The following is a 27,371-nucleotide window of genomic DNA, read 5'->3' on the forward strand; positions in this document are numbered from 1 at the left end:
ATAGGAGACAGAATCCTGAAAGCTCCTTATATCTAAGACTTTATGCTGTTCTACTCTGTGAAATTAGATCATGAGCTTACTCATTCAGACTTGGCTTCGTCCATATGGGATACAATGACAAAATACCCAAGATTAGGTAGCTTATATGCAATCAAACCTATTCCTTACAGTTTAAACACTGGTAGTTAAGGATTGGGGTGCCTGCACAGTTGGTTCTTGCTAAGGACCTGCTCCCTGGTTTGTATACTGCTGTTCTATTGTACCTTCATGTGGCAGAAGAAGGCAGGGAGCTCTTTGACAAGGATACAGATGCCATTTATGAGGATTACACTCTCATGATCTGATTACCCCCCAAGCCATTCATCTCTTAATGCTGTGTCCTGGGGGGTTAAGATGTCAACAGTTTGGTAGAAAGTAACTATGAAATGCCCTGAATATGCCATTGGGTGGATTATTAGAAAAGAGTGCTTCTTGGCACACTGTAAATTTTTTTTTTTATCATAACTCGTGGAATGAAACAATTGCACCTTTAATATAGTTAGTGGGTTTTCTGTTATTGCAAAAATCACTATGACATAAGAAGATATAACACAAGTGAGGTGCTGTTGTTATTGCACAGTTGGGTCAGGATTCTGGGTATGCATTCACTGAGTCCTTTGCACAGGGTGATACAAAGCTGCAACCGAACTATTAGCCAGAGCCATAGTCTTTGTGGGCAACTGGGGTCCTCTTCTTCATTCCACTTCATTCCACAGGCCTAACCCTGACCTTAACATTTACTGCTTGAGATTCAAGGACAGCAGAAGGTCCTCTTTCCTCTAGACCCTCTCAAAGAACTCACCTCATTCAGTCTACACAAGATATTCTTCCTTTTGCTTAATTAAAGTTTTATTAACTTGGGGATATTAGTCACATTGCCCAAATCCCTTCAACTTTGCTGTATTGTGCTAGTTAAAGTTACAGTGCTACAGGTATATCTAAATTACAGGGAGGAGATGGAAATCTTGGGTATCCTCAAGGACATAGGTAACTTGGAGCATTTTGAAATCTCCAACCATAGCTCTCAGGGCCTCCCCTGTGTGGAAACAGATATATATATATATATATATATATATATATATATATATATATATATATATATATATAACTCAAGTAGACTAGAACATCACAACTGAAGTGTGACTGGAATTTAAGCTATAAAGTTCTTTCTTGTGGAGGACCTGTCCTGTCGATCCTAAGACACTTAGCAGCAATCCTGGCCACTGTCCTCCAGGTACCAGCAGCACCTCTGTCATGCTTATGGCAACCAGTTGACGCCAAACATTGGCATGCATCTTATTATATAAAAAATGCTTCCTGGATTGAGGACCACTGTTGGTCCACAAATCCATGCACTTGGTGTTTTGTTATTTTCCAGAAAGTCATATTAAACAGTGGAATTTGTGTTCTTTTTTTGGGGGCGGGGGGGGGGGGGGTTCCGAGACAGTGTTTCTCTGTGTAGCTTTGCACCTTTCCTGGAACTCGTTGGCCTCGAACTCACAGAGATCCATCTGGCTCTGCCTCCCGAGTGCTGGGATTAAAGGTGTGCGCCACCACCGCCCGGCAATTTTTTTTTTTTTTTTTTTTTTGGTTTTTATGGAATTTGTGTTCTTAAAGTGATAGAGCCATGTGAAGCCAGCCAGCTCTTGCTCGTCTGGTAATTATTCATTCTGAGATTTCCAGTGCTAGTAAATGAAAAGTGTATAGTGGTGTTAATACAGTGGATGTGCTCCCCAAGTGTACTTACTTAAACACATTTATTCCAAGATAAGATTATATTTGTACATTGGCCATGTTTCATAATCTTGTCTGAGTTTATAATTAGGCCATGCAATAAGAGGGCTTTAATTCCACTTTAATGTGGGTGAGGTATTTCCCCAAAGATAATTAATACATAAGTCAAAACCCTTCCATAAACTCCACCTTTTTTATTAGAGCCACTTACTTGGAAACGAGTAGTTTAGTGTGTGACTGAATAAAAAGCATGGTCCAGTTCTGAGATTACAAGACTCAGAAGCTATTTTTTCCTTGTTTTGCTCTAGGCAAAGGCAGCTCAAGCATCTCATCCGACGTGAGTTCAAGTACAGATCACACGCCAACCAAAGCCCAGAAGAATGTGGCCACCAGCGAAGGTAGGCATCTCTGGTCTTCATATTATATCTTCCTTTCACAGAGCTGACTGTTTGCAAGATGAAGAAAATGTGGGAGATTTTCATCTAGTCTATGGCATGAGACTCTATCAGATTATTAAAAAGGAGTAGGCAATGACCTCCCAAGATTCCCTTTGGCTAGTGTGTTGGTACTTCCGATGAAGTTGATTTGGTGGGATTTAAGAGTCTTAATGTTAAGGCAGATGGTATTATTTTGCAAAAAGGTAATGAGCTGACTCAAGAAAAGCCACTATGACATCATATACCAATTTTCCAGTATGGCAAAATGGTATGATATGAGAGCTTTTGATACAAGTTGAAAAGTCCTGCAAGATTGAATGAAATAATTGTTCCTTAAATTCAGGATGATGCTAATAAGATGGTCACGTGTGTAGGACTTGAATTAATCACTGAAGTTTGGGATATGCAAAGAAGCTTTGTTTCATTATTGAAATGATATGTGAAAAGACATCACTATAAACATGAACATCCATTTACCCATAACTGATAAAGGATTCCACAGCTGTTTCTGCAGAAGTACATGCTGGAATTCAGTTGCTTCCCAGAAGCTTTGAGCTATTCCTTAATTGAGTGAAGAATTATTTCTGTGATTTTTAGTAGAAAGTTGACCCAATTATTTTGTCTTAATGTGAAACACAATGGATGATTTCCTTTCTGAGTAAGAGTTCCCTCTAGATTAATTATCCAACAAAGGTCATTTTTTTGTGCCATTAATGCTAGAAGGCTTTTTAAAATTTTGCATATTTTGTACATCCTGATTTTCTCAAATGTCCAGGGTGCTGAGGAAGCTTGTGTCCAGTTTTTGTTTTCAGGGCTTAGTGTCTGCTGCTCTTAACATGAGGAGTCATGCTTACAGACTGACGTTGGCCTTTTGAGTTCTGTATGTTCTGTTTATCTGTATTGGAGTCTATGTTTTGATTGATGTATGGTGATACTTTTCCTCCACGATTATTTTTCTCTTTCTGTAAGTTTTGTCTGGTTTCAGGGAGCACAGAATGACCTTCTCTGGGCTCATTATCCTCGAGCCAGTGTGTAAGTGGCTCGGATGGCTGGATCCTATTCATTTGTGTTTTGAACCTTGCATTGTTTCTTGTGTGTCAGCAGCTCCTAAGGCAGATGGATTGGTGTGGTCTACTTAGCACAGCAAAGGGCCAGGTAGCAATCCAATTTTAATTTTCCACCTTGCTAAGTTAAACGGGGGGCATTTGATCACTCTTGAAATTCAGTGGAGTCAATGAGCAATCCTCGCTGTTTGGTTATAGCCACTTGCTTTTGGCAGCTCCATTCCTAGAATGCAGAGGAAAAGTGACTTACATTTATCCAGAGTGGCTGGCTCTCTTCAGCTAGAAATTCCTTTTATGAGATTCTCAGTTCTTCCGGCTAATGTGTGGCAGTTAATCTTGCCACATCCATATGTCTATGGAAATAGATAAACTTTGAAATCATCCGTGTTTGCCTGTGTTTGTTTTCTCATTATTGTTTTTCCCTTTAAACATAGAAAATACTGAAGTGTAGATGCTTTTTTGAAAGAATTGGGAAAAGAAACTCTAGGATTTTATGCATTTAAAAATGTTGCTCTCTATGTTTAAAAAGGAAATTAACCCTGGGGACCTCAGGCTTTCTTTTCTTTTGTTTTTCCTTCCAGAGAGAGGCACTGGTTTCCATACCAAGTTTTTATGCGTTTTGTCATGATTGTATTTTTGACATTATGAAAATAATACCAGGGGGAAAAAAAGACTAAGAAAATTTGATATTCTTATGAAACAGAATGGGCTAAATTAGTGTGGAGTTCCTTTCCAGATCTTAGTGGGGAAAGTCTCAACTCTGTGGAAGATGCCATTCAGTTGGAGAGCTGAAAAAGAATAAAAAGGAATGTGTTAACCTTTGCTGAGAGTGAGGGAGGAGGGGGGTAAAGAGTGAAGGTTCATTTTGTCTGCATGTTTCTGATCAATGAAAATTGAAAATATTAAACTATAAAGGCAATGTGGGCATTTGCTTTAGGGAAATGTGTTTGAGGGCTGCCTGCCACGCAGATGCTCCTGTGTAGGATGGTGAGTAGCCAGGCCCAATTTCCCCCCCCCCCCCCAAATGACAGGGCCTCAGGCTGCTTCTCAGGATGAATGATTAGGGTGGCACATTCTCTGACCTGCACAGGTGGATTTATATGATGTTGTGTGAGTTGCTTCCTTCTGGAAACTATCAGGTGACCCTTCTTGGCAATGATCTGGTGGAGTAACAGAAGGCCAGCATCACTTCCTACAGAGACGACAGAGGCTCCATTAAAACTCTCTTCTGACTCTTTCCCCACTATTGTCAAGAATTATGTTTAACCTTAGATTAAAAGAAAATTGTGTGTGTGTGTGTGTGTGTGTGTGTGTGTGTGAGAGAGAGAGAGAGAGAGAGAGAGAGAGAGAGAGAGAGAGAGAGAGAGAGAGAGAGAGAGAGAGATCACATGCATGTGCAATTGCTCATGGAGGCCAAAGGAAAAACTAGATTCCCAGGTCCTGGTGTTACAGGCATTTGTGAGCCACCACATGCGGGTGCTGGGATCTGAACTCAGGAGAGCAGTATGTACTTTTCAGAGCTGAGCCATCTCTCCATCCCCACTGTTTAACGTTTGATGTTAAGAAAATTGATGAAAGTGGAGCTGACTTTTTACAGTGGTTTGTTTGTTGGACCTTTCTTATTTTTTCACCTCTGACTTCATCAGTATTACCTCCTGGTAGCACAGGCTGACTCTGAGTTTAAAGGTCTAGACTGATTAGTCAATAAATAATATATATGATTAATTTCCCTGAGCTCTTGAGAACATTAACAGTTGGGTTGCAAACACCATACAGGAGTGCTGGGCTGCCACTAGGTGGGATGGGGAGGAAATGGAAGGTACTATATTGGCCCTGACTTTTGTTGTCATTTGATGTGATGTGTGTAGATATCTGTGTGAACTAGAGTCTGACCTCTATCGTGTGGCTAATGGTACTGGCTATGTTCCATATTAGAAAACATGGATTCTACCATACAATGTGTGGTGGTATAAATTGAGAACATGGTGTGCCGTGAAGAAAAGGATAGTCACATCTGCTTTTAACTTGGGTGGAGGATGCTAGTGGAAGTTTAACTATAAGTAGACCCAAGGACAACCATTGAGAAGATGACCATGATTTTTAACTGGCCAGTCATGAAGGTTGTAGAAGGAGCTGACGCCTCTGCAGATTTGTGTGTAAATCACAGTAAAAAAAAAACACCTTGAAATTGCTGCCTCTAAGCTTTGAAAGGGGAGAAGGAAGTAGTAATACCTGCTCTGGGGCTATGGCTTGGCATGAAAGACAAAAGGAGCCAGTGAGTAGCCTGGTGCTGCCAGTCAGTGTGCAGCATCTACTTTAAGATGGCGCAACACAGCATGTGTTTCCTGATATTTGTTAATACAATTTGTTAAATACATGAGAAAGAGCTTCTTTTTAACCTTTGATTTAGAGATTTTCTGTGTGGGTTAGGCTGACCTTGAACTTGTGGGCTCTCTGCCTTGGTTTCCAAGTCCTAGCATTATAGTATGCATTATAACACTTAGCAGAGGATGGCATTTAAGACCCACAAGGAATGTTCTCTTGAAAACATTGTGTGTATCTTCATTCTGGCTCAGCCACACACTCCTAAAACATGGCTGGAGGCACAGAGTGCTCCCTAATAACTGATACAGGATTTCTTTACAGCCCATAAATACTCCTTATGATACTTTAAGCTCATGATTTCTTGATACTATAGGGCAATGGTTCTCAACCTTGCTAATGTTGCAACACTAGTACAGTTCCTCATGTTGTAGTTACCCCTCCAACCATAAAATTATTTCATTGCTACTTCCTAACTGTGATTTTGCTACTGTTATTAATCATAGTGTAAATAGATGCAGGGTATCTGATATGTGAGTGCACCAAAGGGGTTTCGACCCACAGGTTGAGAGCAGCTACTACAGGGAGGGGTTTAGGTGCAAGTGTAGAAACTGGCATTGTTCATCCTCCCAGCATAATCTGCATGCTAACCTTGCACGTCACAGCCTAATTCCTTCCAGCTGTGCTCTTCTTCATCTTCTACTCTTGGAAGCCATTCCCATCTAGTCAAATGTTCTATCCTAAAGAGAATGGCCTTTGACGCAAACGGTGACAGTCACATCTTATGCACTGTCAGTGGACTGGGTGAGGTAGTGAAGTCTCCTGGAGAGCAAGATGAGTTTTGCCCATGACATGAGGATGTGGCTTCTGAGGTGACATCTCAACTGATCAGTCTTTCTCCTGCTCCGGAGTAAAATGAAGTTATTTCAGCTAGCCTCTCTTTAAACACAGCCACATCAGCGATTGCTCCCAGGGATCGATCAAGGGTGGTGGTTGTGTTATAAATGTTGCTTTTGAGGCTAGTCATCTGCACAGTTCTAGGATTATGAGGCTATGAGGGACTGGCCAGTTCATTCGTTCCATCTTTCCTTCCTCCTTAATATATGTAACTGTTTAATTGAGTCGTTAGCGATTTAGAACACCAGTTTGTGAGGATGCATCCCATTTGTCAGAGTGAACTGAGATCACACTTAGCCATGAAGCTGAGGAACAACTTTGATCTTGGGCAAAATGTGGGAGCTCACAGGGTTCTGATCAGCCGTGCTCTAACTGGTATTTCTACATGTAGAAGATCTCTCCATCCTGGTGCCTGGGCATGCACAGCTGTTTCTTCTTGAAGTAAACATCAGTAGGGTGTTTGGGAATTTTAACTTGGCTAATAGTGACCTTTGTAGAGGTAGCAACGACAGACTTCTAGTGTGTTCTATGTGGAAGATCTCTGTGAAGGCAAAGAGGTCCAGTGAGAAGTAGCAGCCACTACCCAGATGCTTCAGGAAAATCGTTCTTTTGCCTGTGTAGCAGCAGGTGAGAGTGATCAGATGGTCCTGGGAATGATGCCGGCACAGGGCCATCTCGTGTGCTGGCAAAAGCACATTTTGCTGCGGCTCAGTAGCTTCTTCCATGGCATGTCTTTGGTAGGATAATACCCAGGCATTTTGCAAAACATCACCACCCAATTATCACCATTCTTTTTGCCATGGTTTTGTGACGGTGGCGAAGATCATCTACCTTTTCTTCTTTTCAACCTTGGACTTTTTGGATGAGTATTTCCTTTTGTTCAAGGCCTTTCTGGAATAGAGCAGGAGTACCTGCCAGGTCCTCTAACTAGGACAGGGTTTCGGCTTCAGTGGGGCTTCCTCTCCTCGGGCCTTAAAATCTTAGCGTCATCCTTTTTTTGCTGCTTTGGCGGTGAGACTACCAGCTTCCTGGCTTCAGTTTGCATCTTCGTTGTTTCAGGCTTCTCAGCTTTTTCACCCACTGTCCTGCAAGATGGGAAAGAGAAATTTTCAAAGAAATACCTGGGACACTGGGAATGAAATGATTTTCTTGAGATTATAAGCCCCGAAGAAATTGCCAAGCGGGAGTTTGATTCAGCACTGTTGGATTGAACAAACTAGAGCAAAATAATGACAAACTAACAACAACAACAACAACAAAAAACTTCTGTCATCTTGAAAACAACAACAAACAAACAAACAACAAACAAAAAACTCCAAAACAAGCTGTCATTTTCTGGGGGTGGAAGTGTTTAATCTCTTTTGGCCTCTGTCTCTGCATGATTATTATGGGCTTGCTGCTAGGCCAAGGCAGACTCTGTGGAAGGGTGTGAGAATGGGTGTTGGACTCAGGTGGATCCTGGTTGTTGGCAGGAGGACGGAGTCTGCCCTTAGCCTACCCAGTGACTTCACTACTCATCTTCCAATAGAGTTCCTTGATGCTGCTGTGTGGAATTGCCTCTTGACTTGAGTCCTGGTGAGAAAGTGATTTTAAGTCTTTCCTTTGAGGCATGTGACATGAGTTGACTCCCAAAGAATTTATAGTGATATTCTCCCGGACCAAAATCCACCCACTTATTTATATAGTCAGTGGTTTCCTACATTTTCAGTGCCCAAATTAGGCCTGCACCAAAAAGAGTTGATTCGAATGTGCCACGACATATGGCTCTGTTTATTTGCTCTGTCTTGTGTTGTGCTCTGTCTACTTCTTTGAGGGTGTATTCTTAAACAAAGTTAATGTGATTCACCAAGGAAGAAAAAAATCATGCTTTTAACTCAGGGTGGTTCCTCTTGCCCTTGAGGCTTTTTGTCACTATTCAATGAACTTTGTGTTTGTATGTGTGTGTGGTATGCATGTGCACATGTATGTGGGTGCACACATAAATGTATGTTTGTGGGGGTCAACATCACATGTCTTCCTCAGTGACTTTGTACCTTCCATTTTGGCACAGGTTCTCTTACTGACCCTGGAGCTCACTAATTCAGGTCGCTGGCTAGCAAGCTCCAGGTACTCTCCTGCATCAGTTACCCTTTCTCCTCTGTGGGGCTACAGATATGACTCTGCACTCAGCTTTTTCATGGGTGCTGGGGATCTGAACTCAGGTCCTTATGCATGGGTGGCAAGCCTTTGCTCATGGAGCTATCATCCCAGTTTCATCCAACAAACAATATTGTCGAGGCCCCTGTACTGAGTGCATCCAAGTGCTTTCAGGAGCAGGACAGCATTGAAAGTTGCTCTGTCATCATCTCTCTCTAAATAGGCATTGATGCTTCCATTGGAAAGATGAGGAAGGGAACTCAAAAGGTAAGTGCGGATTGAAATCATATAAACTACTAAGTGACAAGGATGGGCTATGAGCCCAACTTCCTAAGATTAATTATTTGTGCTTGTTTTGTAATTGTTAAAAATTTCTCTTCACTCATAGTTTTTAAGATGTGATAACTGTGCATAGTAATGGATATCACTGTTACCCTTTCATAATTTGTATATCGTCCTTGGTGTACATTCCTTACAAACCATTCTTTCTTACCCTCTCCAATTTGCTTCTCTCCCAGGTGCCCTGATTTTTCCATTGTTAGTCTGTGGAAATTTATGACTATCATGTATAAGATGTTATCAAAATATAATTTGAAATTATATGTGAGAAGTTATCTTGTCAACTCATAATTTTTTTCTTCATTGCCAGTATTATTCAAAGAAACCCTTTCATGAGCTATATGTCTGTAAGATAAAATTTTGTTATTTCAAGTTGTTTTTACACTAAACTATTGAGAGTAAGTTTGTAAGTGACAATTACTACATCCTGAACAGATTGTAGCAAAGAGTCTTACCAATGGGAATTGCAATTGAAGTTATCCATGACATGCAATTATAAACTATTTTGATAGGAAGGTATTGGATAATTATTTGGAATATGTGGCATGTTTTTCCTTTAAGTGGATCCATGGGGTTATTGTTTCTGTGTTTTAGGGATTTTTGTTTGTTTGTTTGGTGTGTGTGTGTGTGTATGTATGGTTGCATGTGTGTGTGTGTGTGTTGTATGTATGTAAGTCTGTAGATGCATGTTCTCCAAGTGTTTGTGTTCATAGGTGGCAGTCAGAAGAAGACAGCAAATGTCTTCTCTATCACTCACTGCCTTATTACCCTTAGACAGGGTGATGTATTATCTCTTATTGAATGAGAAGGTTGGTGATTGGGCTAGGCACTCTGGCTAGTGAGCTCAAGGATCCACCTGTCTGCTTTCCCTGTTGGTAGGGTTCCAGGCATGCACAGCTTGTTATATAACAATTCAAACTCAGGTCCTCATGTTTACACAGCACGTGCTCTTACTCACCAAACCACCCTTCAGGGCTAATCATTCTCTAGTTGGAAATGTTCTCAAGGAGAAGATAATGATTTCACAGCACCAACCTTGAAACTGTTCTCAATTAAATATACCTCGGCCTAAAGATCAAGTGAAATTAGAGTAGAAGCCGGTAACATAAATCATATAACATAGAAAGATGAACAAAAAGGAAAGAGCTGGAGGAAGATAATGGCACTTAAGAATGTCTTTAAATACTAACAGTTCAAAAATGACATGGGTTCAAGTTCAGAGGTAGGGTGGGGACTTTAGAGATTCTGAAATTGGCTGCAGTCTTTGGAACTTCCATTAGCTGTAAGTAGAGGTAGTGGCTGATTATTACATAGATTTTTTTTTCTTTTAAAATTAAATTTTAAACTTAACCATCTCTGAAAGTGTCAGGATCACATAAGAAATCATTGCAAAGCTTTAGCTGATGAGGCTTAATGTGTTCTGCTAATTTAATTAGGAGTTCATTGCTACATGATGGAGTTGCTCTTACAGCTTAAGCTGCTGCCTAATTAGAAGTTTAGGTAGATCTGAAACACTTCACAAATTACCTCTGGGGATCTGAGCATGTAATAGAGTCAGCGTGTCCAATTTAATAAAGACAAGATGTCCAATTTGCATTCAAGGATTAGTCTAAGCTGTGTGAAACTCATCAATTTGTGATCTACAAAATTGGTATATAAGCTTGGAAATAAAACCCTAAATACCCCTCAGATTCAAACTTGGTGTAATTTCATCAGGGAATTATCTTCAAAACTGGATAATCTGGAATGGCTATCATGCACCACTCTCCAAGGAAAATTAGCTCCCCTTTTCTCTCCTCCCTGCCCCCCTCCATTTTAGACCAATATTTAAAGTATGATCTCTTAGTGTCTTTGGGGAAGAGATATTAGTTTTGATCTTTGATATCCTAATACCTCTTCTAAAATAACTTTATATTTAGTTCTTCTTCTTAGTTTACCCTTTGTTGTAAAAAAGAACACTCAGTAAGCAATTGATATATTTCAGAGGTAAACATTCTGGTTCATTTAAATACAACTAAGCATATTTTAATGAAGGCTTTGTTCATAAGACTTCTCAGTAGCTTCAGTTTCATTAAATGGGGGTATATTAACGAGTGTGGTGTAAATTTAAATACCTTTGATTGGCACTTGTGGTATCCAAAATGGATGGTAGGCATGGGTCATACAGTTGTAACACAGTGGGCAATTCTTCACTAAAATATATTTTCTTCTCCCTGAAGAATCTTTAAAAACATTTTGGATTTGATTTAATCATTTAGACACAGCATGTACCCTGCAGCATCCCAGGGTTTCCTCTCTTCCCCCTAGCCTTAAACAAGTATCCCTTGTAATAGTTCAGTTTGATTCTTGAAGGAATCCAATTTTATGGCAAGGCCAGGACACTGATGGAGCAGTTACATAGTAATTCAGGGTGGAGCAGGAGTGTCTCATCAGATGGCCTCCGTCAGAGGTACACAGAAAAAGGAATGGGTTAGACCTGGAGGAGAGGGGAAGCCTCCTAGAGGAGTGGGGCTTGATTTTGCTGTGTGGTTAGATGATACAGTAGTGAAAGGAAGATGTCACATCTGTAGCAGGGTGTTTACAACTTTGGAAAAATCCACCTGGGTCCACCAAGGGGAAGGTGGAAGCTTCTAGGTAGAACCTTTCTTGCCTGACAATATTGAGTGGGCTCACACAACTGCCTGTTCTTTGCATGGGGATCTCAGTGGAATTCATATAATTAGTGAGATAAGTGACCAATAACAGTATCTCTGTTTTATTCTATTCTCACTTGTCCACCTTCCTTTACATTTTAACATCAAAAAGCCAACTTTTCCAGAAAAGAGGAGACACAGCATAGGTGGTGGGGAGGGACTCATTATCTTAGTACAAATAATCTGATTTTGAAAATATTTGACCTTTACAGCTGTGAACACAGTGTGACCTTAAGCATCAGATTAACATGCCTGTTTACTTCCTCTGCCTGGAGATAGCTTCCTGAGGATACACTCACTTCCTTGGGAAGTTTCTAACATCCCACACTGTTAAACTAACAAATAAGGAGATAAAAAGCACTTCATTTGTAAAAAGGTGTTCATTTATATCCAAGATACTTATAGACTTAAAATGTGCACAGCATAGAGGGAATAGCTTACATATAGTTTAGGGGTTATTATAATTTGGCAGTGACTGAAGAACTGTATGGACTGCCCTCTGTGGGAAGGAGGCAGCCGTATGGTAAATGATCAGAAACACAATCAGGATCTTCTGCTTGTGTGTAAGGGATGCTGTCTCCCCTGGTGAATTTCCTGGTGCATTAAGGGATGGTTGTTGTTCCTAATAATTGTGTAGAGTATGTGACTTCTTATAATTGGGCTGAAGAAATATACATAGAAGAGATTTTGTGTTGTAAATGATAGAGGTATTGAGGAAGGGAGAGCAATAGCTGCTCTGAAAGAAGATGCAGCTATGGGGCCAAGGATCCACCCCCCAACCCCACTAGCATCATCAGGGTAGCAGTTGCTAGAGATATTTTTTCTCTGTCTCTGAAGATCTTTAGTCAAGCCTGTCATATTCACAGAACTGTTGGTGGGATGGATTTCCTGTAGGAATAAGTGAGAGACACACCGAGGCCGCTTTCTTTTCTTCTCGGTCTTCACAGATACAACTAAGGCTGCTCTAGATAAAACATCAGCCAACACTTCACCACAACTACAGTTTACACACAGTTGCTCTGTTAGGCTTCTCCTCTGTTGTGTGGGGCAGTCTCATCTACCACTTGCGTTACTTGGTGCAATTTACATTAAATCTGTGTGATTTATATTGACTTGACTCTTTGAATGTAATTTTGAACTAATATTATTCCAGTTATTAGCTACTGTTCTCATATAACCTTTTGAGAATTGCTATGGAGAACCTTCAGCTTTCTTCTCCTGTCATCATTTTTTCTTGCTGTAAAGCTACCCTTATATTCTAGACCCACATCCCCATCTCCTCTTACTCCCCCGCTTTACCTCCTCCTTTCCTTCTTCCTTTTTTATCTTCTTCCTGCTCCATCCTCCCCATCCTCCTCCTTCTGCCTCCTGCCCCTCCTCTTTCTTCTTCCTCCATTTCCTCCTCCTCCCCCTCCTCTTTTCTTCTTCTTTTCTTCCTTCTTTCTACTCTTGCCTCCTTCTCCTCATACTCCTCATCTCTCCTCTTCTTCTTCTTCTAAGTCATTTTCAGAAGGTATCTGGATCCTTATAGTAGAGAAATATATTTGCAACGTAAGTCAAGAATCAAGTACAGGGTTCTTGCTGCTGTGATCTTATTTCTAACATTATAGTTGAAAATATGTGTTTTACAAGATATCAGTCCATATTGAGTTTGTCGATTTATAATGTTGGACATTACAAAACTTTCTTGGCACATATTATTTTATTAAGTAGTTTCATTGGGCACAAAGCTGTACTGTTTAGCCAGTAAAGAGCTGATTTCTGTATGGGTGTGTTCTCTCAGATCAACTTCTGATAGTGTCCAGATCTGATCACTGAAGGTTGTGACAGTCGCAGGTCACTGAACAAGCCAGGCATTCACTGCTACATTTCATGTATGATTGTCGTTGGTCCCTTTACAATTTTCTGTAGTTTGTGGATTTTTTTTTTCTGAGAAAGAAATGAGGTTTCTGCGGATTTGTAAACCCATTCCAGAAAGCTACCAGAATATTTGACAACCATAAGCATTTGATAAATGTCAATAGAATCCCTCATTTAATAAAAACAAAACAAAACAAAAAAATCCTGTGAAACAAAAATGTCGTGATTGCTTTATTGCCACGTAAGTGTGGTTAGCCTTGCTTCCTACCACATGTTCGTGCTGTGTAACAGGCTGGAAGAAGGTTCCCCCCAGCCCCTCTTTGGAGCTTTTACAGTTCCAGTATATTTGAAACCAAGTTCAACAAGGTGCGCCCACTCCTGCTAAGTGCAGCCTGACACACTAGAATCGTCCTCTATTGAATTGTTATTTACAATATGAGGCAGAGATTCCTCATTCTCTTGCTTCTGGATGCTGACGCTCCTGCCAGTGCTCCTGTATTCCTGTTTCTGGTCTATCTGGGCCATGTAGGACTCGCTGCTGTCATGAACCAGGATCCTGGTTTCAAGGCCTAAGTTCTCATTGCCATCTAAGCATTCAAAGCATCCCTCAGTCATATCATCAGAGTCTTGACTCTTGAGGTTTGGGCCCTAAAAAATCTTACCAAAAGAATTAAGAAAAGAATCTGTTTCCAAAGTGATTGGACCCTGTAGCTGGAGTTTTCTCCAGTCCTGCCCAGACCCATGGACCCCACAACTGCTTATAAAATAATCACTCAGAAGCTCATATTAATTAAACTGCTCGGCCATTAGCTCAGGCCTACCACTGTCTAGCTCTTATACTTAAACTCAGCCCATTTCTGTTAATCTATATGTCGTCACATGTTCCGTGGCATTACCTGCTACCTTTACATGCTGACCCTGGACAGAAGGCTAGTATCTCCTTCACCCAGGCTTCCATTTCCCAGACTTCTCTTTCTCTTTGTCCCACCTATACTTCCTGCCTGGCTACTGGCCAATCAGCGTTTTATTTATCAATCAATCATCCACAGCAGGATCCTCTGAGGCATCCCTTGGTAGCTGTCCTTCTTTGTGGGTTAGATCTGGATGTGAAGGCTGTTGTGTCCTCTGAGATCTAAATTACATCATATATCTGCTCTTTCTCCTTCCTGTAAATGGGCTGTGCTTCTCTTCAGGCAGCAGCATCTTGTGTAGCAGCTGGTTCAGCTGGTCTGATGAGAGGTCTATGCACTGGTCATCATCCTCAGGAGGAAGGTCAGCTTCTTCTTCCTTAAGCTCTTCTACATCAAATGGCAGTGTCTACAACATAGTTAAATTTTTTCTCCTGAACTCCAGGAAGTGAACTTTCTGGCTGGCGTATCAGGAGTTGGAAGTAGTTCTTTGCCACCTCTACTTTTTCCTTGTATGGAGCAGAACCTTCTATTAGTTCCTTCAAGCAACCATCCCTTTTCCAATTTTCAAGGAAGCTAACCCAAAGGGATGAAGTAGTAGCAGAAGTTTTTCTGGAGTCAGAAAAAAAATGTGCTACAATTAAAGCATGAAATCTCAATCCATGAACCAGTTCATGCCCAATTCATAGGCATGATCCTGGGGATATGATGGAGGTGGCAGCCCGTATCCACTCTGCCAGTCTGGCACAAATCTCTTTTGTACTAGCTGTGCATGCAGACATTTAGTGAAAGTGACAGATGCTATTATTCATGTTTCAGAGGAAAAAAAAAATATCGTGAAACTGTGAGAGGCCCAGGTCACTGGGGTCCCGTAGGTGGAATGCCTGGACTGCTGCAGTCACCTGTATGGTTTGTTGTTTGAACACGGCCAAAATGCCAGTTATAAGGAAACAATATGCTTCATGAAGAGAGGTTTCAGTCTTTCTGCATACTCCTGGGTGCATCTGTTCACAGCGGTCTGTACATATTCTGAAGCTAAAACTTCTGGGTATACTGACATATTCTCAAAGCTTGTTGGATTCTTGGGGTGTGAATGAGTAACAAAGATATTCTTTTATATTTTCTTGGAGCAGGACTAATGCACAACTCCCTAGTTTGGTGTATATCTCTTAAACCTGGTTTGTGTATCAGAAGAAACTTACTTTTTCAGTAGATATGGCTATTAACACAGAGATCCACAGCTGGTCAGGGTGGAGAGCATAACAGACTGTAGGGTACTCAGTCATAAATGATACATCTATATCACAGTTCTCTTCCCAAGGCTCAGGGACCATTGTGGAAGAGGAGACAGAAGGACTGTAAGAGCCAGAGGTGATAGGCATATATATATATATACTGTGTTTTGGACATAAAAGAGCAGTTGCACATATGAACTCATGGTTCAAGCCAGACAAATCCAGCTTAGAGATGGGAGGGATTCACCAAATCCAACCCCTAGCTGCAGAGATACTGACAGTTGATAGCTGTCAAGAGGAGAGTCTGTTTTCTTTAAGGATTTGGCCTCTGGTAGGTTGGCCATGTTCCAGTGGGTGGTCATAGACCCAAGAATTATACAGTCAGTCACGAATTCAATCACAATGGAGGGGTCTCACTACTTCCACTACTTTATGATCAGTGGTTATGTATTTGTAGTTGTCTCTAGTACTTCGGTAGAGAATGTGCTTCAGGATGCTGTGAAGGGGGACCAAAATGAGACTTGGTTTTGAGCTGCAAAGGTTTCTGAGAAATGCTTATGTTTGTACACAGTAATAGGAGAGAAGAGATATACATCAAGGTCAGGGCTGTCCATATCGTACTTTCAAAGTTATGGAAAAGATGGAGAGATTTTCTTCTAAGAATAGAGAGGAGACACTGAGGACTTTGGGGGTGGGCAGACTGTCTTTTTCTGCCATGGTGGTGTGAGTGGATGGTAAGAGGAGCAGCCAGTTTCATTCAGAGATACCTTTGGGCCAGATAGGAGTTTACAGTGCTTGTTCTGTGGTCCTGGCCTGTGTTTTCACCCTCAGGTCTTTGTTTTGTTTTGTTTTGTTTTGTTTTCTTTCCCTAGAGGACTGATAATCTCAGTGTGGCCACTAATAGCCTGTGAACTATGGTTTGCAACAAGATAAATACAGAGATAAGAGTGGTTTTCAGAAAATGCTTGTTTCTTCTGTTAGGTAGAGAAGCTTCTCTTCTAGAACAATCCCTACTGTATCACGTAAACCACCTTCTCTCTCCTGGGTGTCCTGGACTCTCCTCATGGAGGAGCTCTATGTGCTAAGCACTTTGAATCAAGCTGCAGGGCTGATTCAGTAAAAGTGAGGGAGGACCTGGGTCTAATAATTGTCTTCAATAGTCTGTTAATACTCTTAACATGACTATGGTTTGTAAAATATTGTTTTCTTTTTGAGACAGGGGTTCATATTACCAAGTCTGTTGTAGCAGGGATCTTAAAAGTTCTTATTAATAAAATCAAACCTGAGGCCAGTTATTGGGGTGAATGCTGGGAGATCAGAGAAGCAGAACAAGCCACAGCCACCTCACCTTGTGATTATACCTCGTTTCAGGTTTGATTTTATTAATAAGAACTTTTAAGATTCCTGCTACATCTGGTGCCCAATGTTCATGGTACAAATTCATGAAAAAGCTGCTTGCCTTTGGCCTTGTGGGCCACAGCTCAGGCCCGAGCTATACTTTGCCAGTTGTGGTGGTGCGTGCCAGTAGGATTTACTGAAGAAGGCACAGGCAGGAGGATCCAAAGTTTGAGGCCGGCCTAGGAGGCTTGCTAAGGAGAAGCTGTGGCTGGGACCCAGCCAAAAAACGGTGGCAGTGAGACCATGGATGCAGCAGCTGCTGCTCCACATTGCTGGCTGCTTCTCATTGTGTTGGTGACTGCGGTGATGCTGCTACCTGGGACAAAGAGTTTACTACTGCTTGTGATTACTCCAAACCACAGAGGAGGCACACACACACACACACACACACACACACACACACACACACACACACACACAATGTCTGTAGGGAACCATGACCACACCTAACAGCGACATTGAAATATTCAAAAAGATGACAGGATCACACAACGACAATTCCACATGGACTATGATAAAGCCCTTAAGCTGATTAACACCAACAAAAGATTGGCTTTGTACTACAAATTGCTCAGGACAATTTTGAGATGACTAGCTGAGATGATCCAGCCTGACAGACTACTCGAACAAGAACTTGAAACAAGCCCTGCACTTTCTCATTATGCAGTGACTGGACAAATGATCAAATGATACAGGACTTGACAATTAACCCAAAAATTTCTTTTCAGGATTCCCTAAAGATGTCTTCGCCCCTAGAAAGCAGAAAGTAATTTTAAGAAAATGACGCCCACTTTCCCAAGAAGTGGGGTGGGTGATTTTTGGTTACTTAATGAGTGATGGATATATTCATTGTTTATGACAGTTGGTTATAAGTTGTTAATTGTTAATGGTCAGGAAAAAAGATGAACAAGGAGATTAGATTCAGAGTTTTTGTTTAAAAAAAGAAAAAGGATAAAGAGAATATAGATATGAGGTAGATCTTTGAGTCTATTCTGAGAAAAAAGATAAAAAAATAATAGGATAAATGGGTAGATCACTGAATTTACTCTAAAAAGAAAAATCAGGAAGATATAAAAATAACAAAAGGTAGATTATTGAACCTATTATGAAAAGAAAAAAGATAGAATATGTATATAATAAGATTAAAAAGGGAGATTATGGAATCTACTTTTAAAGGGGAACTACTTGTTTTAAATAGGATAAATAATGAAATTTTTTTGTCTGAGTTTATCAAATGTTACTGGACTGGACATTGTTATATATTAATGGAGTTTTTTGCCTGAATCTGTCAAATGTTAATGGACTAGACATCATTAATGTAATCTTGACTGTGTATATTGTATATACTTATTGGATATAATTTTTCTTGTATTAGTTATAAGCTTTTTTAATTTTAGACAAAAAAGTGGGAAATGTGGTGGTATTGTGTTCCCCAAAATATTGTGCATGCTAATAGACTTATCTGGGGTCAGAGAAGATAACAGCCACAATATTAAACATAGAGGTTAGGCAATGGTAGCACACGCCTTTAATCCTAGCATTCCAGAGGCAGAAATCCCTCTGGATCTCTGTGAGTTCAAGGCCACATTGGAAAGAGCCAGGCATGGTGACACACACCTTTAATCCCAAGAAGTGAGCCTTTAATCCCACAGAGTGATGGCAGAAAGCAGAAAGATATATAAGGTGTGAGACCAGAAACTAGAAGCTTTTGGCTGGTTAAGCTTTCAGGCTTTTGAGCAACAGTTCAGCTGAGACCCATTCTGGATGATGACTGAGACACTTCCAGTCTGAGGAAACAGGATCAACTGAGGAACTGGTGAGGTGAGGTGGCTGTGGCTTGTTCTGCTTCTCTGATCTTCCAGCATGCACCCCAATACCTGGTTTCAGGTTTGATTTTATTAATAAGAACTTTTAAGATTCCTGCTACAGTCTGTCTTGCAGTTTCTTATCTTCTCCATTACGGGGATTACAGCCACATACCACCACTCCTCATTTATGTGGTGCTGGTTTTTAAACCAGGGCTTTGTGCAGTCTACCAACTAAGCTCTATTTGCCACCTCCCATGAAGTCTTGCTGTCTTCAGCCTATTCATTTTAGAACACAGTATTCTCTGATTGCATTAACAATGTAAGATCTCTTACAGTGACAGGGACCAACTTATGATTGACTAATGTTGGGAAACATTAAAGCAGGGAATCATTGAAAAATTAGTAGGTGTACTGTGAATGTGTTTTTTTAAATTGAAACATATCACTACATCTGTTCTGCTATAATTTGAAGTCATGTTAAATTGCTTTCTTTGATTATGTAACTAGTGATTGATTGGAGTTCTGTGTTGTTTGTTTCCTGCATTAATCATGCAGCAGCCTCTCCTTTGCAGTCATCAGCACTGGTGTCTTTGAAATTAGATTTTTTTTTTTCCAAAAGTGACATCTAATAGAAAGGCTTTCAGGAATATAATATGAAAACAATGAGTTACATATTTAGTCAGAAGCCTACCTGTCTGAAATCAGAAATAGTATAATTTAATAGTTATAGAAGAAAAGGGGAGTAGAAGGGCTCTGTTTAAGTGTTTAATCTGCATGATAATGGCCTCTGTCTTGCTTGAGAGGAGAGATGCAATTGTGATGGATGGCAGCTTCTCCCATCGCTGAAACTCTCTTTCTGTAGAGAAGGAGCATCTGACATTTGCTGTGGGTCATTCCACCTCGGAGAAGTCAGGAAAGGTAATGATATGAAAGGATATAAAATAAGTGAATGAAAAGGAAATTCCAATCGTGTAATAAAGACAGTTTCCAGTAAACATAGATTGGAGTCAGTGTGAATGGTTTCCTTATGAGCTTGGAGCCTGAATAAAAAGGGAGGGACTGTAGCACAGTGAAGCAAGGGTAATGGCCATTATGTTTTGGGACAGCATTATGGAAGGAACATGGATGAGTGGAATACATACAAAAGCATACTGTTGCATATACAGGATAATGGAGGAGCATGTTTATGGGAGCGTGTGAGCCAGACAAGAAGCAGAGCAGCTTAGGCAAATATCAACAGTTCTTTTGCTAGGAGGGAGTATGCCAATAAATTGTACAATGTACAGCAACAGCAGCAGACAGCATTCAGTAATACTCACCTTATGCTCAGCATGGTTCTTCTATTAACTCTCTTCACCTCCCCGCCCCCCAAAGTAGGCAGGCATTAATATAACTCTTTTCGAAGTAAGAAGCCAAGACAGAGAGAATAGTGATTTTCTCAAGACACCACTGCTTCTAAGTGCATCATTTCCTTGATTCTATTTTTCATAGGAGAGCTCCATAACTTTAGATTATGGTCCATCAAAAAGTGATGTTATGTTTCAAAGAGAATCTTGAAAGTGAGTAGTAGGCAGCATGCTGAACCAATCACAATGTGAAGGACAGAAAGAACCAAGATAAACCAGTTTGTCTTGAAAGGATCTAAATTTCTAATATCACAGCCCATTTCTGATTAATCCATTCAGCTAACCTCCATTAACACCTATTCTTCATCAATTGTCCTGAAGAATAAGGAGGCATGACACATACCAATCTTGCTGTCAAGGGATAAAACCTGATGTGAAGACAGAATTAAGTCTATAATTAGGAGGAATAATATATTCAGAAGCCACAAAAGGCCTAGAGGAAGGGGTAAATGTGCCCAGGGAAGTAGAGATCTTGCAGAAGTTTCACATAGGAGCTGATGTGTGATCTAGGTTCAGTATATGAGAAGCAGTTGTCCAATGGTAACTAGAAGACAGGGTCATTTCAGCATATACAGAATGGTTCATTGGTTGTGCCAAGGGTTCTGTGAAGTTGGTCATCTGACCCTGAGATATTCAAAGTGATATCAAAGGACCAGTTGGATCACATTTGGGAACCTCTAAGAGAACCTCTTAGACCAGTGGAATCAGAGCTTGCATTTAAAAATCATCCATGGGTCTTGCATTCACATCAACATTTGAAGAGGTCAGACTTGGATGAGTGATTCTGGTGTTAAATGCTTGCAAGTAGTGATGGCATAGGGAACTATCTGTCTGGCATACTAGGCTAACTTCAACTTTAATTCTGAGGGCAACAATGACTGTCATAAATCCTAACTCAGAGCATAAAGCTAATTTGCACATCCTTCCTAGCCCTCAGCTTGCATATCAACCTACTTGCAGATTCTAGAAAAAAATGGTATTTGCTCAAAGTTTTTAGTCCATTAAATGTCAGTGATGCCAAACAGTGTTTATAGACAATAGTCTTTTATAATTTGTGATACTAGAAAGTAGATGAAGAGAAAGATCAGTCCTCCAGGATTATCTTTATTTTATGGCTAGCACATTATCCCCCATAAGAACTGAGAAATGAGGCACAGGTTCTTTTTTTCTCAGTAGGCAGTTTTATTTTGTACTAAGTTCACCAAGAACTGTCTCCTTAAGAAATACTCCGAGGGGCAATACTTGAGTAAGGGTTGTGATTCCGTCTGTGTCACTGGCACTGTGGTAATTTATTCATGGCTTTCCAAGTTATAGATGCCATCTTTTCCTTTTGGTCTAGAAATATCAAATTTAGGCCTGGGCTGAGGATTTGAGTTCATAGACTCCTAAGTCTTTAAGTCAGAATCTATTATTGAGACCAGACAGAGCTCTGTTTCTCATTCCATCACATAATGATGAGATTTTTCTGTCTTTCATAATAGTTGATGAGTTACACTATGACATATAAAGGCTACTTGATCACTTCCTGGTACATGGCATGTATTTAGTAAATGGTATCCCCATTCATTACAGACTTGGGTCTATTAAAATGGAGTATATAGAAAGGACAGGGTATGTATAATCTGGGGGGAGTGAAACACAATGAGGGCTTCATGGGTGAATTCTGATATTTCTGCTGCCTCTTCCACATTTTTTTTTCCCTTTTTTTGATCCACTCAGATGTGTACTATAGAAAAACCTTGCTTTGCTGTGAGGAAGAGGCAGATATACTAGGATGTTTAGAAAAAAAAATCATTGGATTGCATGTTATCAGGTCCCTGGGAATCTCCATCTGTGCATTGATTTGGAACTGTATAGATTGATGTTGTGCTGGACAGCATTTGTGTCATAGAGCTTCTATAATAACAGAACCACCAACTAGATCGCTTACATTTCTGGCATGTAGATACCGGAAATAGACTGATGGTGGCCATTGTGTCCTTAGAAAATACAAGAGAGTTCTCCCTCTGTTAACTTGTTGATGTTCTTCCACTCGTAGATGTGTCGTCTCTACTCCCTGTGCCCTTTGAGTCATGGTTCTCTCTGTGTATCTCTTATACAGATGAAGGTCTTTTGGGATTAAAGGCCCATCCAACATCACCACATCTTAACAATTGTAATCACAGCAGCCACAATTCTATCTGGCATACTAGACAAAAAAATAACTCCAAAAAAAACCCTCATATTCTGAGGTATTGGGAATTAGAATTTAAATTATATTTTGGGTTGACACAATTTAACCTATAGCAGAGTCTTAGGGGACTACTCTCTTCCCTGTCTTTAGCGTTTCCTGTGTCGCCAGAGGAAATACAGCTCATATTGCTTAAGAACCAAATATGGCCTCCTCATACTACTCAAACCGTGCAGCCAGGGGTCTTGTCATAGAACTCAAGGAACAATGCAGACATGATTACTAAGGTTCACACAGATGGCCTTGACTGAGGTCCTATGGCTGAAGCTTGCTAATAAACCTGGAGTTAGAATACCCAATGCAAACTCCCTGCATAATCTCTCTCTGTTCTGTGTTTACCATCTGTGCTTCTAGTATTTGTTTCCTTAGGCTCCTAGTGTCCCCAACACTTTCCCATGGGACTGAGAACTGAAGTTTATTCTTAGCTACCCTATCAGCATGCATATTTAAGGTAGGGGATCTATATAGAATCAATCCCTGGATGTTCAGTTCCTCCTACCAACCTCTATGATATATTAATTAACTTCTTTCTTGGTTGGGGATAAGTATTGGAGACATTAGAGACAAATGGAGAAACTATTTGCATAAAAATGGCTCCATGTGGAAGCAGGAACAAATGATGGGGAGCAATTGTCTTTAAATGTCGTTATTGCCATGGACTTGAGAAGACCATGAAATGCACAGACAGTTGGTTCAGTGTTATTTCTAGGTGAGTCTGTGTGGGTGTCTACTGATGAAAGTAACACTTGAATTTGGTAGACTGGCATCAGATGATTGTTCCCCTTAATGTAGGAAGGTATTATCTCATCTGTTGAAGGGCTTTGCAGAATAAAAGGATGAAAAGAAAGAATTCTTCCTGTTTTCCTTTGAGTCTGAGTATTGATTTTCTTCCTTTGGACTTAAATTTACCCCATCACGTCTCCTGAATCCCCTTCAGGTTTCTGACTGCAGACCTTGGGGTTTTCAATTATGAACCACTCCACAATCATGATCAGTTCTTCGTGTGAGTGTTAGTCACCTTTTCAAGGACATATATCCTGACATAGGATTTCAACAAGAATAGTAATTAAAAATTGATAATTTATGCCTTAGAAGAGATGGCAGAGATACACTAACACAACCCTGTTCTAGCAATGTATTTACATCCCTAGCTCTATTTATATGCCCTTTTGGAAAATATTAAAACAGAAAATTACATGTTATGTAATTTTCCAATGTTTTCTATCTGTTATATAAATTTAAAGAAAAGTATTCACATTTATTTTGGAAGTGAACGTGGTTTTGGTACTTCCATAGATACACACCCTGTCAATTTTGAGACTGAGCCTTCAGCACTCACAAATTTCAGGACTCATGCATCCATCCATGTCATACATAGTATAGAATGGTAATTCATGCCTGGTGTTTGATTGCTGATATGTAAGAATTTAGAGTGGTTGCCATGACCAACAATTTGGGGCCATCTGGAACATTAAAGTTTATAATCCATGGAACCTGTTATTTAAAGCTAAATGAAAAAGCTCCCCATGTAGTATGGGGATGAGTTTAGCCTTCTGGGTGGTTTTGAATGAATGTCAAGAAAATTGGTGTGTTCTCAAACCAGTTGGACAGCATCTACCAAAGCAGGTTACTTTTGGTTCCCTTAGAGTAGGACAGACACAGATGAGCCTCTTGGAGGAAGCTGAGAGAGCAGAGGGCGATGGACTCTGGCCCGGAGCTTCCATCTAACCTTCTTATTTACTCTAGTCTCCTACAGCTCTCATATCCTGTGACAAGTGACCCAGTGTGCAACTGATTCTGTGATTTGATTTAAGAAAAAAGTAGAGTTGCATTTTTCTTTCATAAATTGAGTACCTACCTTGTGCTGTTTTCTGACCTTTCTCTTGAGGCCCAAGTCTCATTTTACCCATCTCAATTATAATTTGTGTCATGAGTTTCATTTACTTTTTACATGTAATACACAGAACTTACATGTTTGACAGTTATTTATTTCAGAGTGTCTAAAATGAATAATACCATGAGCAGACAACTTTTCACATGATAAATTTTTATGTGAAATAAAAATAGAAATAGCTCAAGTTGCACAAGTTTAAATACTCTCTTTAGCAGCAGGAGTTCCACTCACCAAGCTCCATCACAGAGATGCTTCTCTTCAAATGGGTTTGAATTATTAGTCTAGCTAAATTCTTCTCCCCTGATAAAGTTTTATAAAGAGAGAACTGGATAAATTCTAACTCGGGAGCTATATATATTTTGGACCTCTTCCTTCCTTCCTTCCTTCCTTCCTTCCTTCCTTCCTTCCTTCCTTTCTTTCTTTCTTTCTTTCTTTCTTTCTTTCTTTCTCTATCTCTCTCTATCTCTCTGTCTCTGTCTCTCTCTTTCTCTGCCTGTCTGCCTCTTCCTTCCTTCCTTCCTTCCTTCCTTCCTTCCTTCCTTCCTTCCTTCCTTCCTTCCTCCCTTTCTTCCTTTCTTTCTATTTTCTTTTGGAAATTCTAAGGAGAAACCCAGGGGATTATATATACTAGATGATAACTCTGCCATCAAGCTACATCCCTAGCCTAAATTTTGAATTTCTAAGTCAACAAAATGTATCCTATAATCTCATTGTTCCCCAGGTCATGCTTATGTTCAGATCCTTGAAGAGGTATTTCTTAAACCATGCATTGCCTTCCTATGGCAGAGTGTAAGCACATACATTACAAATCTACTGGATTAAGGGATGGCCCACCACGTGGATACCCTCACTGTCCTTATCTTCCTTACCTCTTACATTAAGAGGAGGATTGGGAAGATGTGTAGAACATGAAGCTCAATTGTTTAAAATAAGGAGTGTGAGATTTGAACCATGCTTTTTTATTCTGAAAACACAGGTATCTATAGTACAAGGTTGTAGAAATGGGAATGGTGAGATGAAGGCTTCCTACAGGCACAGTTGATGTACGGTGTTGCAGAGTCCTGAAAGATGTGTCTTTCTTTCTGGTTTTATTTTTTAAAGTGTGTGTGTGTGTGTGTGTGTGTGTGTGTGTGTGTGCACGCACCCATGCATGCACACATTCAAGTTTTTGTGTGTGTCTGTGCCTGGATTTGATTTCAGGTGCCTGTGGAGGCCAGAGACATTGGCCATTGGATTCCCTGGAGCTGGACTTAATGGTGGTTGTGAATCAGCTGCCCAACATAGTTTCTGGGAACTGAACTCAAGTCCTTTGCAGTAGCAATAGACTCTCTTAACCACTGAGTCATGTTCTCTCAAGAACCAAAGTTGGGTCTCTCCATTTCAGGCTTTGGTCACCTGACTGCATCCCATGTCTTAGCTCTTCAGATTTGTCCCAAGTCTCTTGTCAAGGCCTAGAAAAAAATTGGGGAAGTAATGTGTCCATATTGGTACTCTCCTGTGTATTTGACTCAGTGTTTGCCACCATTGAAAGCCAAAATAAATGATTTCTGAATTAAACATTGCTTACATAGTTTCTAGTTTCATCCATTAAAAGAGATAATGCTGGAATTTCCCTCCCCCACATGACCTCACTGAAAGTTTGCTGTTTGGGTTGACATTTGAGGGAGGAACTTGTTAAAATGGTAATGAATCCTGTCCTGCCACATCAAAGGAGATTAGAGAAAGGAGAGAAAGATTGCAAGACTAATTTATTCATTACTTTTTCTGACTTGAGAATTGCTTCATTTCTGAGTAGTCTTTTTCTTTTAGTCTGAAGATGGTTTCAGTTTGATTTGTTGCTTTTAAGATTCTAAATCTTGCTCTCCCTCCCTCCTTCCCTCCCTCCCTCCTTCCCTTCCTCCTTCCTTCACTCCCTCCCTTCTGCTTGGATAGAGCTTCATGTAGTCCAAGATGGGCATCAGGATGAGCTTGCACTTCGGATTCTCTGCCTCTGCCTCCCGAGTGTTGGCTTGCACCTATGAGCCACCATGCCCACGGTGCCAGGGATGGCTCCTAGGTCTTCATATGTGCTAGGCAAGTACTCAACAACCTGAACTACATCCCTAGCCCAGGAGACTAAACTTTATCATCTCAGAGGGGGTGCAAGAAGCTGACATCTCAACAAGCCAGGTTGTGTTCATAGACTGAAATGTTGTCACTGGGGTAGGTGGTCCTCAGTAGTTTTAGACGTAGAAGGGGTAACATACTCACAAGGTAGAAAAGAGGAGAGCAGCTGAGAACCATGATGAATTCTCATTGGATGGGATATCTGCTCATAATTTCTCACCGTTGGATGGATCCGGGATAGCAACCAAGAAGATAGCGAATGCCGAAATGTTTTCAGGTGTTTATTCAGCACTCTTGAGGCTTATTTGATCTTTTCATTCCTAGTTCACCCACCACAGTAATAGGCAGTTTTCCTGGGTAAAGTAGTTGGTACTCAAGGCTAGTTTAGGTGAGGCAGTTCTCACCACCATCTAAGTGCATTTTTTTTTTAATATGGGCATTTGATTTTGGAAATATTTTGTTTCATTTTCATTAAACTCTATTTATAATTACATCCCTATTTCAGTTGATGAATTTCTTTACATAGGCCTTCATGATGGGAAAGTTATTTTGTATTTTCTCATATTGTTTTTAAAGTATCTTCTTAACCCTTTGTCTACTTTGCAATAGTCCCGCTTGGTTCAATTCTAATGAAGCTCTACAGAGAGAACATTTTGCCAATAAGGCAATGAATTGGGCACACTGTTCTCTCGAAAATGACAAGGTAACTGCTGAGACTTCCTTTCCAGCATTGAATTTTGGCTTTATTCAGAGCTTTCTCCCTCTTAACAATCATGGACAGGTAATTACTTCATTGGTATTTCTAAGAAACTCTTGAAAGTACGGAGGCCTAATGAGGATGGGTAACTGTGAAGGAAGGAAGAGA

General features: G+C 40.4%; 1 protein-coding gene and 1 pseudogene across 1 annotated transcript in view; one reads left to right on the top strand and one right to left on the bottom strand.

Annotated features, from left to right (window-relative positions):
- Fbxl7 (F-box and leucine rich repeat protein 7) overlaps positions 1-27,371 on the top strand; it is a 373,299-nt gene that overhangs the window by 112,098 nt on the left and 233,830 nt on the right. Inside the window, exon 2 of the mRNA XM_028868169.2 lies at positions 2,082-2,171. Coding sequence (XP_028724002.1) covers positions 2,082-2,171 — 90 coding nt within the window. The remainder of the gene's footprint in view (positions 1-2,081; positions 2,172-27,371) is intronic.
- LOC114692447 lies at positions 6,374-7,665 on the bottom strand (annotated as a pseudogene).

This window comes from Peromyscus leucopus, chromosome 11 (assembly GCF_004664715.2).
Source record: "Peromyscus leucopus breed LL Stock chromosome 11, UCI_PerLeu_2.1, whole genome shotgun sequence".
NCBI classification, from domain to species: domain Eukaryota; kingdom Metazoa; phylum Chordata; class Mammalia; order Rodentia; family Cricetidae; genus Peromyscus; species Peromyscus leucopus.